Below are 16,937 nucleotides of genomic sequence, written 5' to 3' on the forward strand. Positions count from 1 at the left end.
CATACAGACCAAAAAAACCCTGTGTATTTACGTCCTGCCATCGCTTCAATAACAACATTTGCCAATCTAGGTGTGAAAAAGTTGGCTTTTTTTTAGAGAACAGATTTTTAAGGTCTAAAAGTTTGGTACCTATCTGTTAAAAGCTGAAGGCCACAATCTCTCATTGTAGTTTCTTGACTGCAAGCTGAAGTAGCTTTTTGATACTTCTAATGGGATCTCAATGCAAATGTCTCAGAAAACTTTGCAGTGCTTGGAGATCGTTGGGGTATATGAAGAGCTACACAAACTGCAGTCCCTTTCCAGCCAGACACCTCCACTTCAGTCTGCCTGCTAAAGTAAGCTTCGAATCTTCTTCAAGCCATTGAAGCATGGTCTGCTTTATAACTCTTAAGACTGAAGCATTGGTACATTTTCTGAAGAGATTTGAGGATCAGCTCCATAATGTACACTGTGTAGCTTTGTTTTTATGACGCAAAATAAACAAGGTTAGCTGGTTTCCATGTTGGTTGAGAAAAAGACCCTGCACAGGCTTTATAAGATTATCCTCATTGTGGCTTCCTCATAGTCTTCCCAGTGTGTCATGCCAGTGAGGGGGGTCAGATCTAGAACATACAGCTTTCCACAAAACTGCTGTGGGCCAGGTCTGCCTTTAGGGCCCAGGACAGTGTGCTCAAAGTGGAATTTCTGAGAACTGTTCATCTAAGCACTCAGGGCTGACACGCCCTCGCTGGCTGGATGATGAGGGGAAAAAAAACCAAACCACTACAACACCATCACTGTATGCCCAGAATGTTTCCAAGAGGATCAGAAAAGACAGACAGATCTTGTAACTCCCTGCGATGCTACCAGCACTCAAGGGACAGCACAGGCAAGAAGAAAAGACTGTCTAGGAAGAGGGTCTTGCAGTAAAGCCAGCAAGGTGTTTGCATTTCATTACTGCAAAAAATAAAAGAAGGAAGAAGTATAGAAAAGGGCAATTTTGCTTGCAAATTATATATATCCTACAGCAGATTTGAATAAAAATATATCTGTGTAGCTGCTGATACAGCCCCTAGTACATGGGATGATATTAGCAGCTGAAATGGGGACTGTTAAACTCTGACTATTCCATGAATAATAGGTGAAAACCAGCCATGGAGCAGAGTCGGAAGGATCTGAGGCTTGTCTAACAAGACATTTCAAAGTGGAAATGAAAGCTTGGATCAGGGTAAAACTTGTCAGTTAGGAGCGTTAATGAAGCAGCACTACAGAAAAAGGAATTATTCAAGGAAAATGACGCACACTCAGAGAATTTTTGATGTTGCTGAGAGTAGTCAATGCTGAATCATGCTCGCAGAGTTTTGCTGAGGGCTACCAGAGAATGAGGACACACTTTGTGGTAGGTGGGTTTTTGAAAACTGTTTTGCCAACATGGGAGAGAGACAATCCCTGCCCTGAAGCCTTCACTGGTTCGCTTCGAATCAAACCCAGATGTGTCATTGGCTTTCAGTTCTGCGAAAGAAGAAGCTGAAGAGCAGGCAGGAGAGAAGGATGATAAAACCAAAGGGGGATAACAGTGTGGAAAATGGCAGCTCTGCTTCAATTCTGTAATTAGATAATGTAGTTTTTAATATATATTTTTCTATATCCAACCTAGGGAACAGGATCTTTCTTATTGGTTTCTATTGGTGTGGTGTTGGCGCAACAGGACGACAATTCCTATAGGTCTGCTGCCATGCAAATAACAAATACAGGTAAGGATAGTGGATGTGGATGGACAGAAAGATATTGCTTGTAAAGCACATGAGCATTAAGGAAAGGAGGGTGAGGGGATCATTTGCCTCACTGAAAAGTAGCAGAAACCTGTCTCTGGGAGAAGTGAGCACAGCTGAGGATCTGGCTCCACAGCCATGATTTGTTAAACTGATTCTGTAGTTCTTATATTCTACAGCAAGCCTGAGACATTAAAGAAAGCAAGAATGGCTACACAGATCAATGTAGTGACCATTAAATATTTACAGAGATAATTACGAATAGACTAAACAAAGCAATGGGGAAATTAATAAAAGATGACCAGGTGGGTTTTATGCCTGGAAGACAATTTAAGAAGGTTACTTCGTATTGCTTATGAGACAGGCACATGCTGGAAACAGCTGCTGCCCTTTCATTAGCTAATAAGCTCAGACATTGGGGTTGAGATTGTTGCTGATAACATTATTAAGAAATTAGGGAAAAGTGAGCTGGACATGAATGGGTGAACAGATACCTCAGAATGGCTTTCTCTACAGGCTTGGACATGGATGAACCCCCATGCGTCTGCGTGACTTCGAGCAAGTTTCTGCTGAGGTACTGACGTCAGTCTGCTTGGACCTCACAGTAGGAGTGAGTCTTGATTCCGGTCCAAGAGAAATATTCTTTAAGTGTCTTTATATCATCATTAAGAAAGACAAGGAGAACAAAGTAAGGGGATGGAGGCAGTACTGATGGGTCCAAATCCGGCCAGCTTTATAAAAATAACTTTTTGCAAAGTCTGTGTAATTTTGTATATGTGTTCTGTTGTTTTTGTTGTTGTTTTCTATCCTGAGGGAGAAGATGATCTTTAATAAAAATAAATAAATGTCAGATAACATTCAGAGGGAGACCCACACTCAGAGATTGATTGGACTAAAAATCCTGGCTCCAAGTATCCCTGAAGTCTGAGAGTATTTAAAACCTGAAGACAGATCAGCTCCAGCAATACAAGGCAATAGAAATGATATATTAATAAAGAAAAAGAGCTTTGCTTCCAGTTTTCAGGAGATTATAAATAAAAGTGAGAAATATATTTTTAAAAATCATTATAAATACCTTGAGCTTGTCCTCTTAAAAAAAAAAGAAAGAAATTAAAAGAGACATTAAAAATAATATCAAGGTTAAGACACAAGCCATTTAAAGTCGGCATGTGGGCTACCATGGAGTGTCACAGAGTAATGAAGAGAAAGGACACAGAGGAGAAATGAAAAGAGGTGCGTAATATATTAAGTCATGCCCAAAGGGTTATGTGCACCATGTACTAGTAAATGCACCAGGAGGATAAAAGATGAACAAGGCAGTTCAAAAAGTAATCAAGCCAAAGAAAAGCAAACGTAGGATGGAAGGTTGAAATGTAGCGTGAAGCTGCATATGCATTTCAGTGGAACAAGGGTGATTTGGGATGAGCTGGCCCAGTCCCAAAAGAATGGAAAAAACCGGGATTGAATTAAGAAGTCTTGGGAAACAGCTGGGAAAAGAAGAGGTAGGGAGTAAAAGAAAATGTCAAAAGTGGATGAGAGGCGTTTCAGGGATCAGGTTAGGAGAAGGGAACAAGAAGAGATGAGACAGTGAAAAGTCTGAAGTGTGGCAATGATCCATTACTGGGAGTATATGGACTGAGCAGTGAGGCACAGTCGCTGGGTCTTGTTTCATATCATTTACAGGCAGAGGAGGTTTCGGAAGAGGGACTGTTCCTTTACAGCTCTGTGGGCCACAGAAGGACCAGCCCCAGGAGGCTTACTGAGGTCCTGCTATCATATCGACCAGATGAAACTTAGCAAACTGGGAACCCCAAGGTTCCTAGCAGGAGGGAACAAGGCAAATAACAGCACCACAGGACTTCAGTAGAGTAGGCTTTGGCCTGTTTAAGGTCCTGCTTGGGTGAATCCCATGGGAGGCAGTTCTGGGTAGAAGATGGGCCCAGGAGAGCTGGTTGTTTTTCAAGGGTTACCTCCTCCAAGGTTAAGAATGATCCATCCCCATGTGCAAGAAATCAACCCCAAGGGGGCACAAGGCCTGCATGGTGTACAAGGTGGTCCCAATTAAAGTCAAACAAGCGCACAAGAGGTTGAAGCAGGGACAGGTGACCAGGAGGAATATAGAGACACTGAGCATGCAGGGACAGGTTTAGAAAAGCCAAAATCCATATCAAACGGAGTATGTCAAGGGGTGTGAAGAGCAGTAGGAAAGGCAAGCACATCAGGATCAAAAGGAAGACTAAGGAAAATGTGGTTCTGCTGCCAAATGGGACTGGGGACCTGATGACAAAGGTCTAAGAGAAGGCCAAAATATTCAATGTCATCTTTGCCTTGTTTTTTACAGTTAAACCTTGCTCTCAGGAATCACAGCCCCTGAGACCAGTGTGGAAGTTTGGAGTAATGAAAATTTACCATCTGTAGATGAGGAATAAATTAGAGAACATTTAAACAAACTGAATACACAGAAATCCAATGGATCTGATGAGACGGACCCAAAAGGGCTGAGAGAGCTGGCCAATGCACTTACGAGTGTAAGACCGCTTGTATCTATGAAAGGTCATGGTGACTGGGGGAGGTTCCTGAGGACTGGAAGAAAGCAAGTATCACTCCTTTCTTCAAGAAAGAGAAGAAGGAATACCCAGGGAACTACAGATTGTCAGCCTCACCTTGATCCCTGGGAAGGTTATAGACCAAATTCTTCTGGAAAACATTTCCAAACCTATTAAGGACAAGGTGATTAGCAGTCAGCATGGATTTACAAGGGGCCAGATGTGCCTGACCAACCTGATAACCTTCTCTGATGAAATGAATGAGTGGACAAGCAGAGAGCAGTGCATGGGGGTCGATTTCTCTTTTGACTTTGGCACCATCTCCCAGAACATCCTCATAGACAAGCCACTGAAGTATAGACTAGATAAGTGGACAGTAAGGGGAAATTGAAAACCAGCTGAACTGCTAGGATCAGAGGATTGTGATCAGTGGTGTGAACTCCAGCTGGAGCCTAATCACTACTTGTGTACCCCAGAGGTTGATACTGGTCCAATACTGCTTAATATCTTCATTAATGACCTGGAGAGATCTACTATACCTTCAGCAAGGTTGTTGATACAGAAAACTGGAAAGAATGGCTGATACACCAGAGGCTGTACATAAGGAGACACTAAGAAAGCTGCGGCTGTTCTGCCTGCAGGTGGGAAGGCTCAATAGGATCTTTTCCATGTGTGTAAATGCCTGGTTAGGGGAGCCAGGGGAAGAAGACAAAGCCAGACTCTTCTCAGTGACCCCCAATGACAGGACAAGAAGCAATGGGCACTAATTAAAACACAGGAAATTCTGTCTGAACGTCAGGAAACACTTCTTTACTGTGAGAATGGTTAAGCACTAGTACAAGTTTCTCAGAGAGGTTGTGGAGGAGTATCCATCCTTGGATATACTCAAAACTTGACTGGACACAGCTCTGAGCTGCTCTAGCTGACCCTGCTTTGATCAGGGGGTTGGATGACTTCCAGGGGTCCCTTTGAGTCCCAACTATTCTGTGATGCTGTGACACAAGCTTCAGATGTAAATGAACCTAATTGTTTTCCTTAGATTCCCTCTCGGTAGCAGGTTATGGAAATCATATAAAAGAGGTTACAGCAACATGTTCCGTCATTTTCTCCACCACAGAATGGGTTTATTACAGTTTTAATATAAAGACTTCCAGAGAATGCTATTAATGAGACATACTGATGAGCAGCTATGCTGATGAGTTGAAGATATCATTGACACAAATCAGGTATATTAACACTGAATAGGACAAATATCTCCTGATTATAGGAATATAGAGGTCACATTAACTGCTTCACTCTGAGGAGGAGAGGCTTGAGGCCCAATAACCCACACATAATTTCTACAGAACAGAGCATATAATCAATATATACTACACTTCTCCTGTCAGACAGGTGATAGTAAGAATTCAAGGAGCAAGTCAGAGGACTGTCTTTTCCAAAAGAACATGTAGACTCCATTTCTTGTTCCTAGGGAGTTTTCTCTTTATAAATCTGGCAATAGCATTTCAGTACCTTGTATGATACTTTGGCTTGTTTCTTTTTCAGCTGAACTGAGTTCATTTGGGAAAGTACCTGTTTGCAACAGTGACTGCATGTACAGTGTAAAACCAGCCTAAAAATGCAGGAACTGGGCAGAAGCAGAACAAGAAGGGTGTTTTTCCATAGATATTGAGGTATCCCTTTGAGCCTGGCCCCAGAGTGATGGAAGTGCCCATCCTACCCCTTTCAATTTTTAGAAATGACCTGGCCCTAAGGTGCACAAACCCATTCCAGCTCTCCTCCAGTGTTCTTAAATGTGCACTGTACAGTAACGTTAGTATTGGGATCCCCTAGGTTTTGTCTCTTTAGATGACAAGCACTTCATATTAGACAGTGTACTAACAATCCATTCATTCTGTTTTACATAAGCTAGCAGTGCTCTTTAATGCACAGAGAAATAAATACACCACAGGTATTGCTGTCATGTTTTTTACTACTTACACAGCGCACATATTAAAGGCATTTGCCAGGAGAACTCACCAGACAGAGTCTTTTGTAATTTTGGTATCCAATTTCCCTTCGTCATCCAGAAAGAAATCCAACTGTAAATTGGCATTGTTATCATGGGCAGAAGAATAGTTGGTAATGAGTCTTGCAGGTATCCCCAAGCACCTCAGAACTGTGGCAAAGACAGAAGTGTGATGAGAAGGACAAATACAAAGACTGTACTCATAGATGACAGGATGAGAGGAGAGAAACTATTAATAACTAGAACAATATGGGAAAACTCAAACCAACCCAAATGTTTCCTCCTATCTGTCTTTATAGAGAATATGTTAAATACTTTATTTGGACCCAAAATGATGAGCATTCGAGATATGTAATGGTACAATGGTTATCACCTAAGCAGCTGATTACCAATAGTTTTAGAGCAGTCTTGCATAGTGACCACACTGTAGCTAATTTTAAGGCAAATCTGAGTGCAATGGGTCAACTGCGTGACCAAGTGTGGTATAAAGAAAAATGAGTCTGAGCTTGCAAGAAACGCAAAATATATTATGCCTCCTAGTATCAGTAACCCAGGAGAATCATGAGACTGTGCTAAAAAGAAAATTAATAGAAAGTATCTCCTCTTGGTTGATTTGGAGTTGGACATCTGCTGTCAGAAGGTATCTGGCAAACACAAAGAATAAAGCAGAAAATTATTGCTAACAAGGGGGGAAAGCTGCATTATTTGCAAGGGAAATGTCAGAGTTAGAGAGTCTGAACAAAATGCATTACATAATTTGTATTGATTGCTAAGTAATAGTATTTTGGAGTCAATAGTCTCTTCCCATAAAGGATCTTAAAAGGAGGATAAAAAGAAAAGAAGCCTCTACCCCTGAATCTCAGACCATCGCAACGTGGCACTGATGACTCTTCTACCCATTTGACAAGCGGTAAATTTGGGAAATGTGGAAATGCTCTGGCTACATGTGAAGTGCAGTAGTGCATCGTTAGGCTTCTGTGTTTGTGGTGCACTCTGGCTGATAAATAAGCATGGAGCACAACCCCGGGGGGGAGTGGGGCTGCAGGGTGACACATCATCTCCACTTCTCCAGAAGAAATATTTTGTCTCTCAGCCAAAAAAAAGTTCCTGTTTTCCAATTTAGGAGCCAACATGGTTCTGCAGAAAACAGAGGGGTTTGTTTGGTTTTTTTTTTGGAAAGGGAAAACATTTTTATCGAAAATCCTATTTAAAAATAGTTCCAATGCTGCAATGTTGAGCAGCCCTTGCTGCTACTGCTGGGTTTTGTATATTCATTAGTGTCACTGCTGTGACTCCCAATAAAGTGTAATGCTGCACATTCATTTCAAGTTCCTGGATGACAAATTACCTGGATGCATCCAATACCATATGTACCTATTGATTAAACTTAATTCAAGTGACCTCCCAGGTTTCCAGCACATGAGCCATCAGGGCTCATTGAAAATAATTTGTCTGACAATTTCAAGATTAATGATCATTTTTCAGAATGTTTTAGCATTTTTACAGCTGACTATCCAGAGTGTACAACATGGTAACCTTGGAAAGCTGGACTGGCCATAAAGATACAACATGACCTGAGAAAGACTCAAAGTCAGCTCAAAATAACCCTTTTAGTTGCACGCAGCTGTTCGGACCCTTGCTGTTCTCTCTGTGCAGTGGTCAACAGCTGGATACATCAGTGGATACCTGTCAGATCAGCCACTGGACAACATTTTCATTTCATAATGTTCAACAAATTTCAGCAATCCTTGCAGCAGTACAAAGTGCCAGGTCTCTGACTTAACTAACTTAGCTTCATGGTGGCCTGTAGACAAACCACTGCGTAGTGGTGATTCAGGGCCAGTGCAGGGGCAAGGTGGGAGAACTGGTGTGTGCGTCTTTCTGTGATCTGGAGAAATCGAGATGAGGCAAGAGTCAGAGAAGACAAAGTGGCCTGTGGCAGCCACTACAAGGAATTGCATCCATAGGAAATATTTGCAAGAGCATTTTTGAACCCATTGCATTGCGCAGAAGCTGGGGAGAATCAAGTACAGACCACGTGACCTCAGACAGTGATGGAAGTAGATGTCTCTCAGGTTCTTTGGATGTGTGCGATTGCTCATTATCCCACTGCACCAGGAATAAAATGAACCATTTTATGTGTTGAAGGACAGAGCACCTGCCAGCACCTCCACAAAGCAAAACAGGAACCTCTCCAGATGTATGAAAAAGAAGCAGAGATGCCTGAAACTGCGTCTCCCACCACAGCTGCGAGAAGCCTGTGCAAGCAGAAGGCTAGGTGGTCAGATGCCACCTTTGTTTCTGAAGTCCTTACTGTTTTGAATAGTTTTTGAACTACCTCAGGTGACTAAAATGAGTCATGAAATTCAGTTTTCAAGCTTGGATGAAAATTATGCACAAAATGAAACACACATGTACAGAAGAGGCAAAAATAAAGTGAAAAGACAGAGATGTCCAGGGCTGCCTGGGGGTGAAGAACCAGTCTGTAACTTGTCATTAATTATTCAATTTCCGTGTTTGCTGCAGAAGATGGGTGATTCATACCCTTCATTTTTGATAGAAATAAAAGATAAAGAGAAGTATAATGTGATTCCTTGAGACAGCAGCATATGACGGTAACATGTGACAGTACTGAGACGTGACAAACAGGAAAGTTTCATGGAAAGCTTTTCTGTAATTTCCTTTTCACATCTTAAATACAAGGGCCAAAGCTTAGCCCTTCAGCTGTGGCTGAGAAGGGCTACTTGATGCAAAGTAGGCTCCAAGCCTGCAGAAATACCCATTGTGTCCCCCATGGTCCTAAGCTGATCTGGTCCCCCCAAGTTTGATACTTAAATGTGTATGTTGTAAGCACTTCTAAGGAAGGTCATCTGGGTTTAAGATAGACGTTACTTTTAATTTCTGTTTGGCTTCTATTGGCCAGTGCCACAAGCATATGAACTGCTTGACTGGCTACACTGGCATTTGACATAAGCATTGCTTCCAATGGCTGGTCCCCATTATCTGTATAATGCACATTTTTTACACTTCTAGCGTCTTTCTTGGCTGCTAATACACTGCTGTGTGTCCCAGTGTATTAGCAGATGATGTTATTAGAAAACACTAGGCAGTAAAGAAGTGGGACCCATCCAACTCTGCTTTCCCTACTGGATTTTAGAACCTGCAACACCACATTTGTGGCAACATTGGAATTCTAGTTTGAGCAAGTGTGTTTAGACCTTATCTTGTAGTGCTAGACAATTTATAAACCAGGCTAGCACTTCCCTCATTGTTCTGGCTCACAGACTCCATAGAAAATGTTAACAGTGCTCAGTAGACAGATACTAGGACAGTACATGTCAATTTTGCTAGGAACAATCCTCAGTAGGTAAGATTTGACCTTTCTGGAGCAGAAATACCATCACATATCCCATGTTGGGTAATACTTTCATGTTGCAGGTCTAGATAACAAGCCCACTGTTCATCTCAGATTTCCTAACAGAAATGTGGACGGTGCCAAAGGACTAATTTTCTCTCCCCCAAAATTACCCTCATGAGTCATTGAATACATTTTACTGAACCAATAAATAGTTAACAGATTTGTGTGGAAGAGCAGCCAAACTGAAGGAGATGCCAAAGGTTTATTTAAAGACCACCTATTTCGGCCATGTATTTTTAAGTATCTCTGCTATTTACCCCTGAACACCGTGGAGATAGGAAGTATTTTAGATAGTTTAACCTAAAAGCTCTCTCTGTTATGCAAGAATTGCATAGCCGCGTGAAGCTTTTCTCACTGATACCTACATGTGTTGAAGACACCAGCAAAGACCCAGCACTGGCCGTATCGCACGGGTTGCTTAGAACTGTAATACTCCAAGAGAATGTCCACACTTCCCGTCCAGGCTGAAGGTGGGACACCGTAAGTGTATGTATTGTCCCAGGATCCAGCAATCACACCATTATCATCTCTGGAGTTGATCTAAAGGCAAAAGAAATGAGCATTAGGGATGTCAAAGTCTGAATAATAAAGAGCTCTTTAACCCAGCAGACAAAGATAGGATGGGAGAGACTGAAGGTAGCCAAGTTTAGGCTAGAAGTAAGACAGAAATGTTTAGTTATAAAGGTAGGAGATGAATGGAACAATCTTGCTAAGGGCCATGGATTCTCCATCTGCTTTTTTGAGCATTTTGAATTGAGCAATTTGAACAATTTTGAATGAAGGTCAGATGCTTAAAAATAATGGTGAAATTAAATCACCACACTAAGTATCCGTGTTGCCAGTTTAGTAAGTTTTATTAACATTAAATATGCTTACTACTATGTATTTTTGATAAACATGACCAGTAATACACTGATAAGTGAGCCTCAGAAATATTGAGCTGCATTCTTTCCTGGCATCAACTGCTTTTCAGTCCAGAGATTTTAATAAAATCACTCCAGGTTTACAGCAGATTGAGAGGAGAACCAGTCTACTGTTATTTTTAGAGTATAAACTTTCTTCGGTCCAGCACACACGAAAACAAGAAGGAATTTGCTGTGTAAGTTTTCCCCTGGTAAGATTGTACAAAACAAGAAGTTTTGCTGACTAATGGCTATACTGATAGGCATTAACGAGCAATACATCTCCTAGCTGCAATTTGAACCAAACCAGTTGAGGCTGTGCAAAAAGCTCATTCGCTCTGCACCTTTTAATTATGCTAATGTGGAACAGCTACACACCAGCCAAATAAATCACAATTCTCATTTAAAAGCTTTTGGCTGGATTAACTACTGGTTTATAATTAGAAAATCGACTTCCTGTGAACCCTAGGACTGAATAAAGATAAGTATTCAGAGTCATAACCAAAGGGTTAAGGGGTTGTGCCCATCTCACTGTTGTGGGAAACAAGCCAAGGAAAGAGGCACTTCAAGGACAGGGCAGCGTGTTGATCTTCAGACTCTCCTCTGGCTGTAAAGAGAGGAAGAGGGGGTGACTCTACCTGCTCTGCAACGTCAGGAAGCTTCAGCAGTATCCCAGCACAGGGGCACCTCCTCAAATGAGCTCAGCTCTACCACATTTCAACTTGAGCAAGAACGAGGGTAAGAAACACAGGTGGGACTTAGCACTTCTTGGCCACTTCTTACTGAGGTCCAGATTTCAGACAGCCAAAACTCCCACTCAACTATGGCCCAATTCTGCAGATTAGACCTAAAGTCCATTGACTCCTGGATTTCCAATGGTGAACTTCCCCTAAAATGACTGAGTGTCTCAAAACCTAAGTGATATCCAAGCCCTCTTTGGGTTCATACACTCTGCTATTCTGCCCTTAGGGCTACCATGGTCCCTGCACCAGGGACCCTTTACATCTGCTAGCCCAGTGATGAGGGGACCACATTAAATTCTTAATTCTGCTGAAGGTCTGAAGCCATGTTTCTAATTTCTGGGGTGAAAGAACTAACCAAAAAGTTAAAAGAGAAAGACAAGCAGGTGTGTTCTCAATACTTCTTGCTGAAGTTGTTCTATTTAACGTGATGCAAGATTCAGATGTGGCACTGAGAGGCCAGAGATTCCATTTCAGTGTCATTTAAGACAAAGAGCTCATTCTCTTACCGCCTGGGCAAATGCTGTAATAAGTGGGTTAAAGGATTATTCATCTCCAGCAGCCATGTTTTGTGGACAGTCTGTTTTAGTAGCTGACTTGGGACACCACCTGATGACACTAGGTCAATAACTAGACTATTATTCTGGGAAGCAGACAGCATCAGTTCGGACCTCTATAAGGCAGAGGAGAGGACTCAGCCTCTGCCTTCCACATCCTGGAAGTCATCCTGGAGTCTTCCATCTTGAGTATTAGGGATGGGGCTGCCTCTGTACCCGCTCCAACATGACTCCTGGTGCCTAGCAGCTGGAAAGAATGGAGATGTGGAAAGTCTTCTCCTTATCCTTTGCTTCTGGTAGTTTTAGGTACTTCCATTGTGGGTGCAGGAAGTTTTGTGGGCCCCATGTTTAAGAGGACAGCTGTCACAGTGTTTTCTTCTGGGGCCGATGTAGTGTATATGAATGTTCTCAGTGTGACTAGGCCTTTTGGGCTTAAAAATGGTAACACCTGCCATTGCAGTGTCTTAAGACCACATTCAGGTTAGTCTCTCAGTTCCTCATCCCAAATCCCACCCATCGTGCCACCTTGCCATCCATGACAGAAATAGTTTTCTCAATTATCTCAGCTCAGAAAGCGAGCGCAGCATTACAGGAAACACCATCATGCCTGCAGTGTGATGTCTCAGAGTGGGTTTCCTACCAGCGAGGTACCAATCTCAGGAAAAGGCAACGAGCCAACATAACAATTTCACTTTTAGTGGAGTGAAATAAAATGCCAGATCCCAGAGGTCAGACTGGACAATTTATCTGGCACCTGCTGGAGCGAGCACATTGGGGCATGATGGCCAATTAAACCAGCCTGGCTTTGATTTATGAGTCGCTTCTGACACACGTTAGGCGTCCATTACATACCACTGCAGAGGCAACACGGCAGATTTTGATAGGGTTTCCACGCCCAGAGAGCTCCAGTTCTGCCTTGTCCATCAGGAACAGGCAAGCATCCAGAACGTTTTCTTCAAACTAGATAAAAGAAAATTAAAAGGGAAACAGAGGGAAAATTCAGTCACTTTTTATTCTGGAAAGCAAAGGTGAAATTATTTTTCATTGCTGTTATAATAGCTGATCAGCTTCAAAATTAGCTGGCTAAGTCAAAGTTCTGTGTTTAAAAATACAAGTTTTCTTCTAGAACAATCTCCCATGTATGGCAAAAAAATGTGAGAGGCTGTGATGGAAAAGAGAGTGTAATTTTCCAATCAATCTTAGTCTGGTTTCCAGAAGGTTGAAATGGCAACACAGCCTTTCTGACAGGACATAAAATTTTAAGTGCTAACAAGTATATAATAGGAAGATATTATAATAATAACTACAAGAAGCTAGTGTGCTCGTGAAGGACTTCATGTCCTTCACAGATTCCAGACCTGTTAATTTCAGGACCTCCCTGACACAGCCGATGCTATGCTGCGAAGTTGAACAATAAGTGGTTTGCCAAAGCTAATTTGAAGATACATTTTAAAATTAATTTTTAAATCTGTTTGAAATTGACAAGCCAAAAGCTGATTATATAGATTAATCCTGGTCTACCAAACTTAGACATCAAAAATACCAAGTGACCTAAAGTAGTCTTCTTCAAAAATAGAGTGAAAATATACAGTTTCTTCGATCCAGCATGAACAAGCACAAGAATGAATTGAGGGCAGAGGTGCCTAAATAGACCAGAAACCATTTGTCACAGAACTTGCCCTGCACTGTATTTCATTTTCCTTAGGAGAAACTGCATAGCAAAGGGAAATACCTCGGTCCCCTGGAAAATGTTAGGAGACAGGGAAATGCACATTAATAAAACAAATATCTTCTAGACAGACAATCCTATATTGACATTCAGGGCTGTGACAGAAACTCCACGGAGCTTGTCCCCTTGCCGTTTTAGGTTTTACATTTCACGCTTGCATCCCTAAAGATGTGATTCACACTAGGAGGATTTTTGCTCTTGTGTTGCTACTAGAGCTGGATTGATTTTGCAACTGTCTCCAGCCTGGCTCAGGGCTCCTTGGCAGAAAAGGGCTGTCTGAGTTTTGCCTCCTGAGGAAAGCAAGCAAGAGCCCAGACCAAGCTGCTGCCTTGGCAGCCCAGGGAGAGGCAGAGGAGAAGGAAGCCTGAGACGAGAGAGCTGAAAAGGAAGCCCCAAAGAGTAAAGACTGATGCTGCAGGGAAAACAGGAGGGATGGGGGTCACATCCCAGGCAGCAGTCAAGCTCTGGCATAAGCCAAGAAAGCAGAGGCACCTCCACATTTCACCATCCTCAGCCACCTCCTGGCCAGGGAAAGTCCTTTGATTTGCCTCTGCCTCAAGCCTGCCTGGCTGTCATTCAGAGTACCACCGCCGTACAGATCCTTTTCAGCAAATGTCCTCCAAGGCAGCACACCCTGCTCATCATCACCCACACTTGCACTGAATTACTTTCTCTGGAGCAGAGGTTCACTAGTGAGTAACAACTCACCGTCTGAGCAAAACTGAATTCATGGTGTTTGGGTAAATAGGGAAAGAGGGATCAGCGTTACCCAGCGACCTACTCCTAATATTGTATCATCCCTGGGAAGCTGAATAACTGCATGGTAGATTCTCCAGTCCACTCCACTGATATGTGATGTAAACAATCTCAGGTGAATGACCATGCTGTGGAGACCCTCCTTCCCAAGAAGAATCCTCACAACAGATAATGTAAACTCTAGGCCCTTGCAGCAATCCTTCCTACTTCAAGTTCACTTTTCTTCTGATCTGGCCCAATGATTTATCACTTTCACCAGGATCAAAATCCGCTTTCTGCACTTCAAGTCATCAGCAGCGCCTAAGACCTGAGCTAGATAAATATGGAGTTTACCCTGCAAATTATATATTTCTCATCTATGGTTTATGAGACACCATCAATCTTGCCAGCATATACAGAAAGAATAAAGAGGAAAGAAATTGCTGTCAGGGTTGTTGCCTTCCACCTTAGTATTTACAAAATTACATGAATGCTTGTGAAATAACTGGATTAACAGGAGAATCAGACAAGCTGTAAAGTCTAGCTGCCTTATGCTGTTGCAGTAGAGTAGGATGCAGAGTAGCCTTAACTCTGAAGACAGTTTTGCCCTTCTTCTCTATCCAGGGATTTAAAAACATTAAATCAAACTAAATTAGTTTCTTGCTCTCACTCTTGGCATGAAAATGTTATCTAGTGGGAACTGGAACAGAAACATAGCATTTGTAAGGCTGAACATCCCTGAAATGTCAGAGGAACCAGAGCAGCATTAGGCAGCCAGGACAGGTGAGTGAACTTGGGCCAGGCGCAGGCACTGACTGCTCAACACAAGCTGAAATGAAAATAAACCATATTCGGGACCAAGGAACTTTGGCGGAGCCACCTGGGAAAGACTGCAGATGGAAAACGAGGCATGAGAAAACACACAGGCAAAGGGGCCCTGTCTGCAAACAGACATGCGTTGTGTTACAGAGCAGTGCGTTCGTCGGGCTGGCCTTCAGCGGGATCCTCCGGCATGCTAACCTGTCTCTAGTAGATGACCTTCCATTTAAATAAAGGTAAGAGGGGCTGTACCACACCTTTTGCACTGGTGGAGCTAGGGCTGTGTTCCTCACAGTCAGCTGCAGGCAGAGGTGGTCTCGTGTTGCCTATGGGCTGATCTGACCAAATGCACATGCCATAAAAATACATGTGCACAGTGGGCTGCAAAGCTAACGCAGCTCATCGTGGGGATATGACACAACTCACGATGGCAACAAGAACTATATACCCACCTGTTTTGTTTTATTTTTCTCAGAAAAAAACATTAAATGATCAATATAGCATCCAGCTCCTGATCTTTTTCAGCTAAAGAATTCCTATGTGCCTAGACTTCTTCCAGAGTCGAATTTCCCCTGAATCCCGTGGGCTTTCCTGAGTGACTAGGTATTTGTGCTTTCTTAGAAGAAAGGAATCACAGTCGTGTTACAAGGAACATCTCCATCCTCATTCACTACAGCCATGTTTCAACTGGTCTTTTGTTTTTTCTTCCTTGGTCCATTTTTCTTGCCTTTCCTCCTCTCATGTTGATGCTGCTCATTAAAGACAGCAGCTGTGACAGTCATCTCCCACTAGTAACCCAGTTTTGAACTGTATGTTCTTTTTTAATTTACAACCTGAGTTAAAGCTTACAGCTGTCGTCCAAAGCAGTTTTTTAGCCTAAGAATATTACCATGCACAAGTCTATCTGTATTTTTGTATATGACTATACACCTTTCACCTCTGTGACTGTATGTAGCCTTAAGCTTTTTACTTGCACAGTTGTACAGGGCTATATAGCATAAATACAAAATGCGTAATTGCATGCCCTATTCATAATATAGGCCTTGCTGCTAGTACTTTTACTCACTCACAGCAATGTTCTTATTCTTCATGTCCAGGATTGCTGAAAATGATGGAGATGCATGTTTTTAATGGTTGGAAATTGTCAGGGTGAGATCAGGAACATCACATACACTACCTCACTGAAACCAGAAGAATATTTCTCTATTGCTCTGCACTTTGAGATGTGTATTACACTCAAATGTTCAATTCCGTTAAAACTCTTTACCTGGGCCCCCTTAGATGTGTTTGCCACACTCAATTTTCACATGGGGATGTGACAGTGAAAGGTGCACTACAGCCCAGTGTGGAAATCATGCCCTCCATTTTCAGACAACAGAGGAATGCAAGTAGATGGCGAAGGGAACAGCCCTAACCTCCCAGACAGAACTCCCTCCTAGCAAAACCAAATAAATAATGCAGTTTCTCAAGGGAGGCTGGTGTTTGTGTCGGGAAGCTGCCAGATTTGCAGAATATAAGCACCGCAGGCCAAGCCACCATAGGCCATAAATTTAGCATCTCAGGACATAAATCCAGCAGCTGGTTTAAGCAGCACCTTCCACCTCCAGCCACTCGTTCCACTCTCTCCCTCTCCCTTACATCTGTCACGGAGTCAATCCCAGACCTAGGAACAGAGCAAGCCCAAAATATAACCCAAGGGAAAAGAAAAAAACCCAAGGAGATGCTTATTCAG

At 42.5% G+C, this 16,937-nt stretch overlaps 1 protein-coding gene across 3 annotated transcripts in view; it reads right to left on the minus strand.

Moving 5' to 3' along the window:
• F13A1 (coagulation factor XIII A chain) overlaps positions 1–16,937 on the minus strand; it is a 60,939-nt gene that overhangs the window by 16,589 nt on the left and 27,413 nt on the right. For all 3 annotated transcript variants that reach the window (XM_037380685.1, XM_037380684.1, XM_037380683.1), the window contains exons 6-8: positions 12,775–12,882; positions 10,089–10,263; positions 6,317–6,455 (exon numbers count right to left, since the gene is read on the minus strand). In XM_037380685.1, coding sequence (XP_037236582.1) covers positions 6,317–6,455; positions 10,089–10,263; positions 12,775–12,882 — 422 coding nt within the window. The remainder of the gene's footprint in view (positions 1–6,316; positions 6,456–10,088; positions 10,264–12,774; positions 12,883–16,937) is intronic.

Source organism: Falco rusticolus, chromosome 3 (genome assembly GCF_015220075.1).
Source record: "Falco rusticolus isolate bFalRus1 chromosome 3, bFalRus1.pri, whole genome shotgun sequence".
NCBI classification, from domain to species: Eukaryota; Metazoa; Chordata; class Aves; order Falconiformes; family Falconidae; genus Falco; species Falco rusticolus.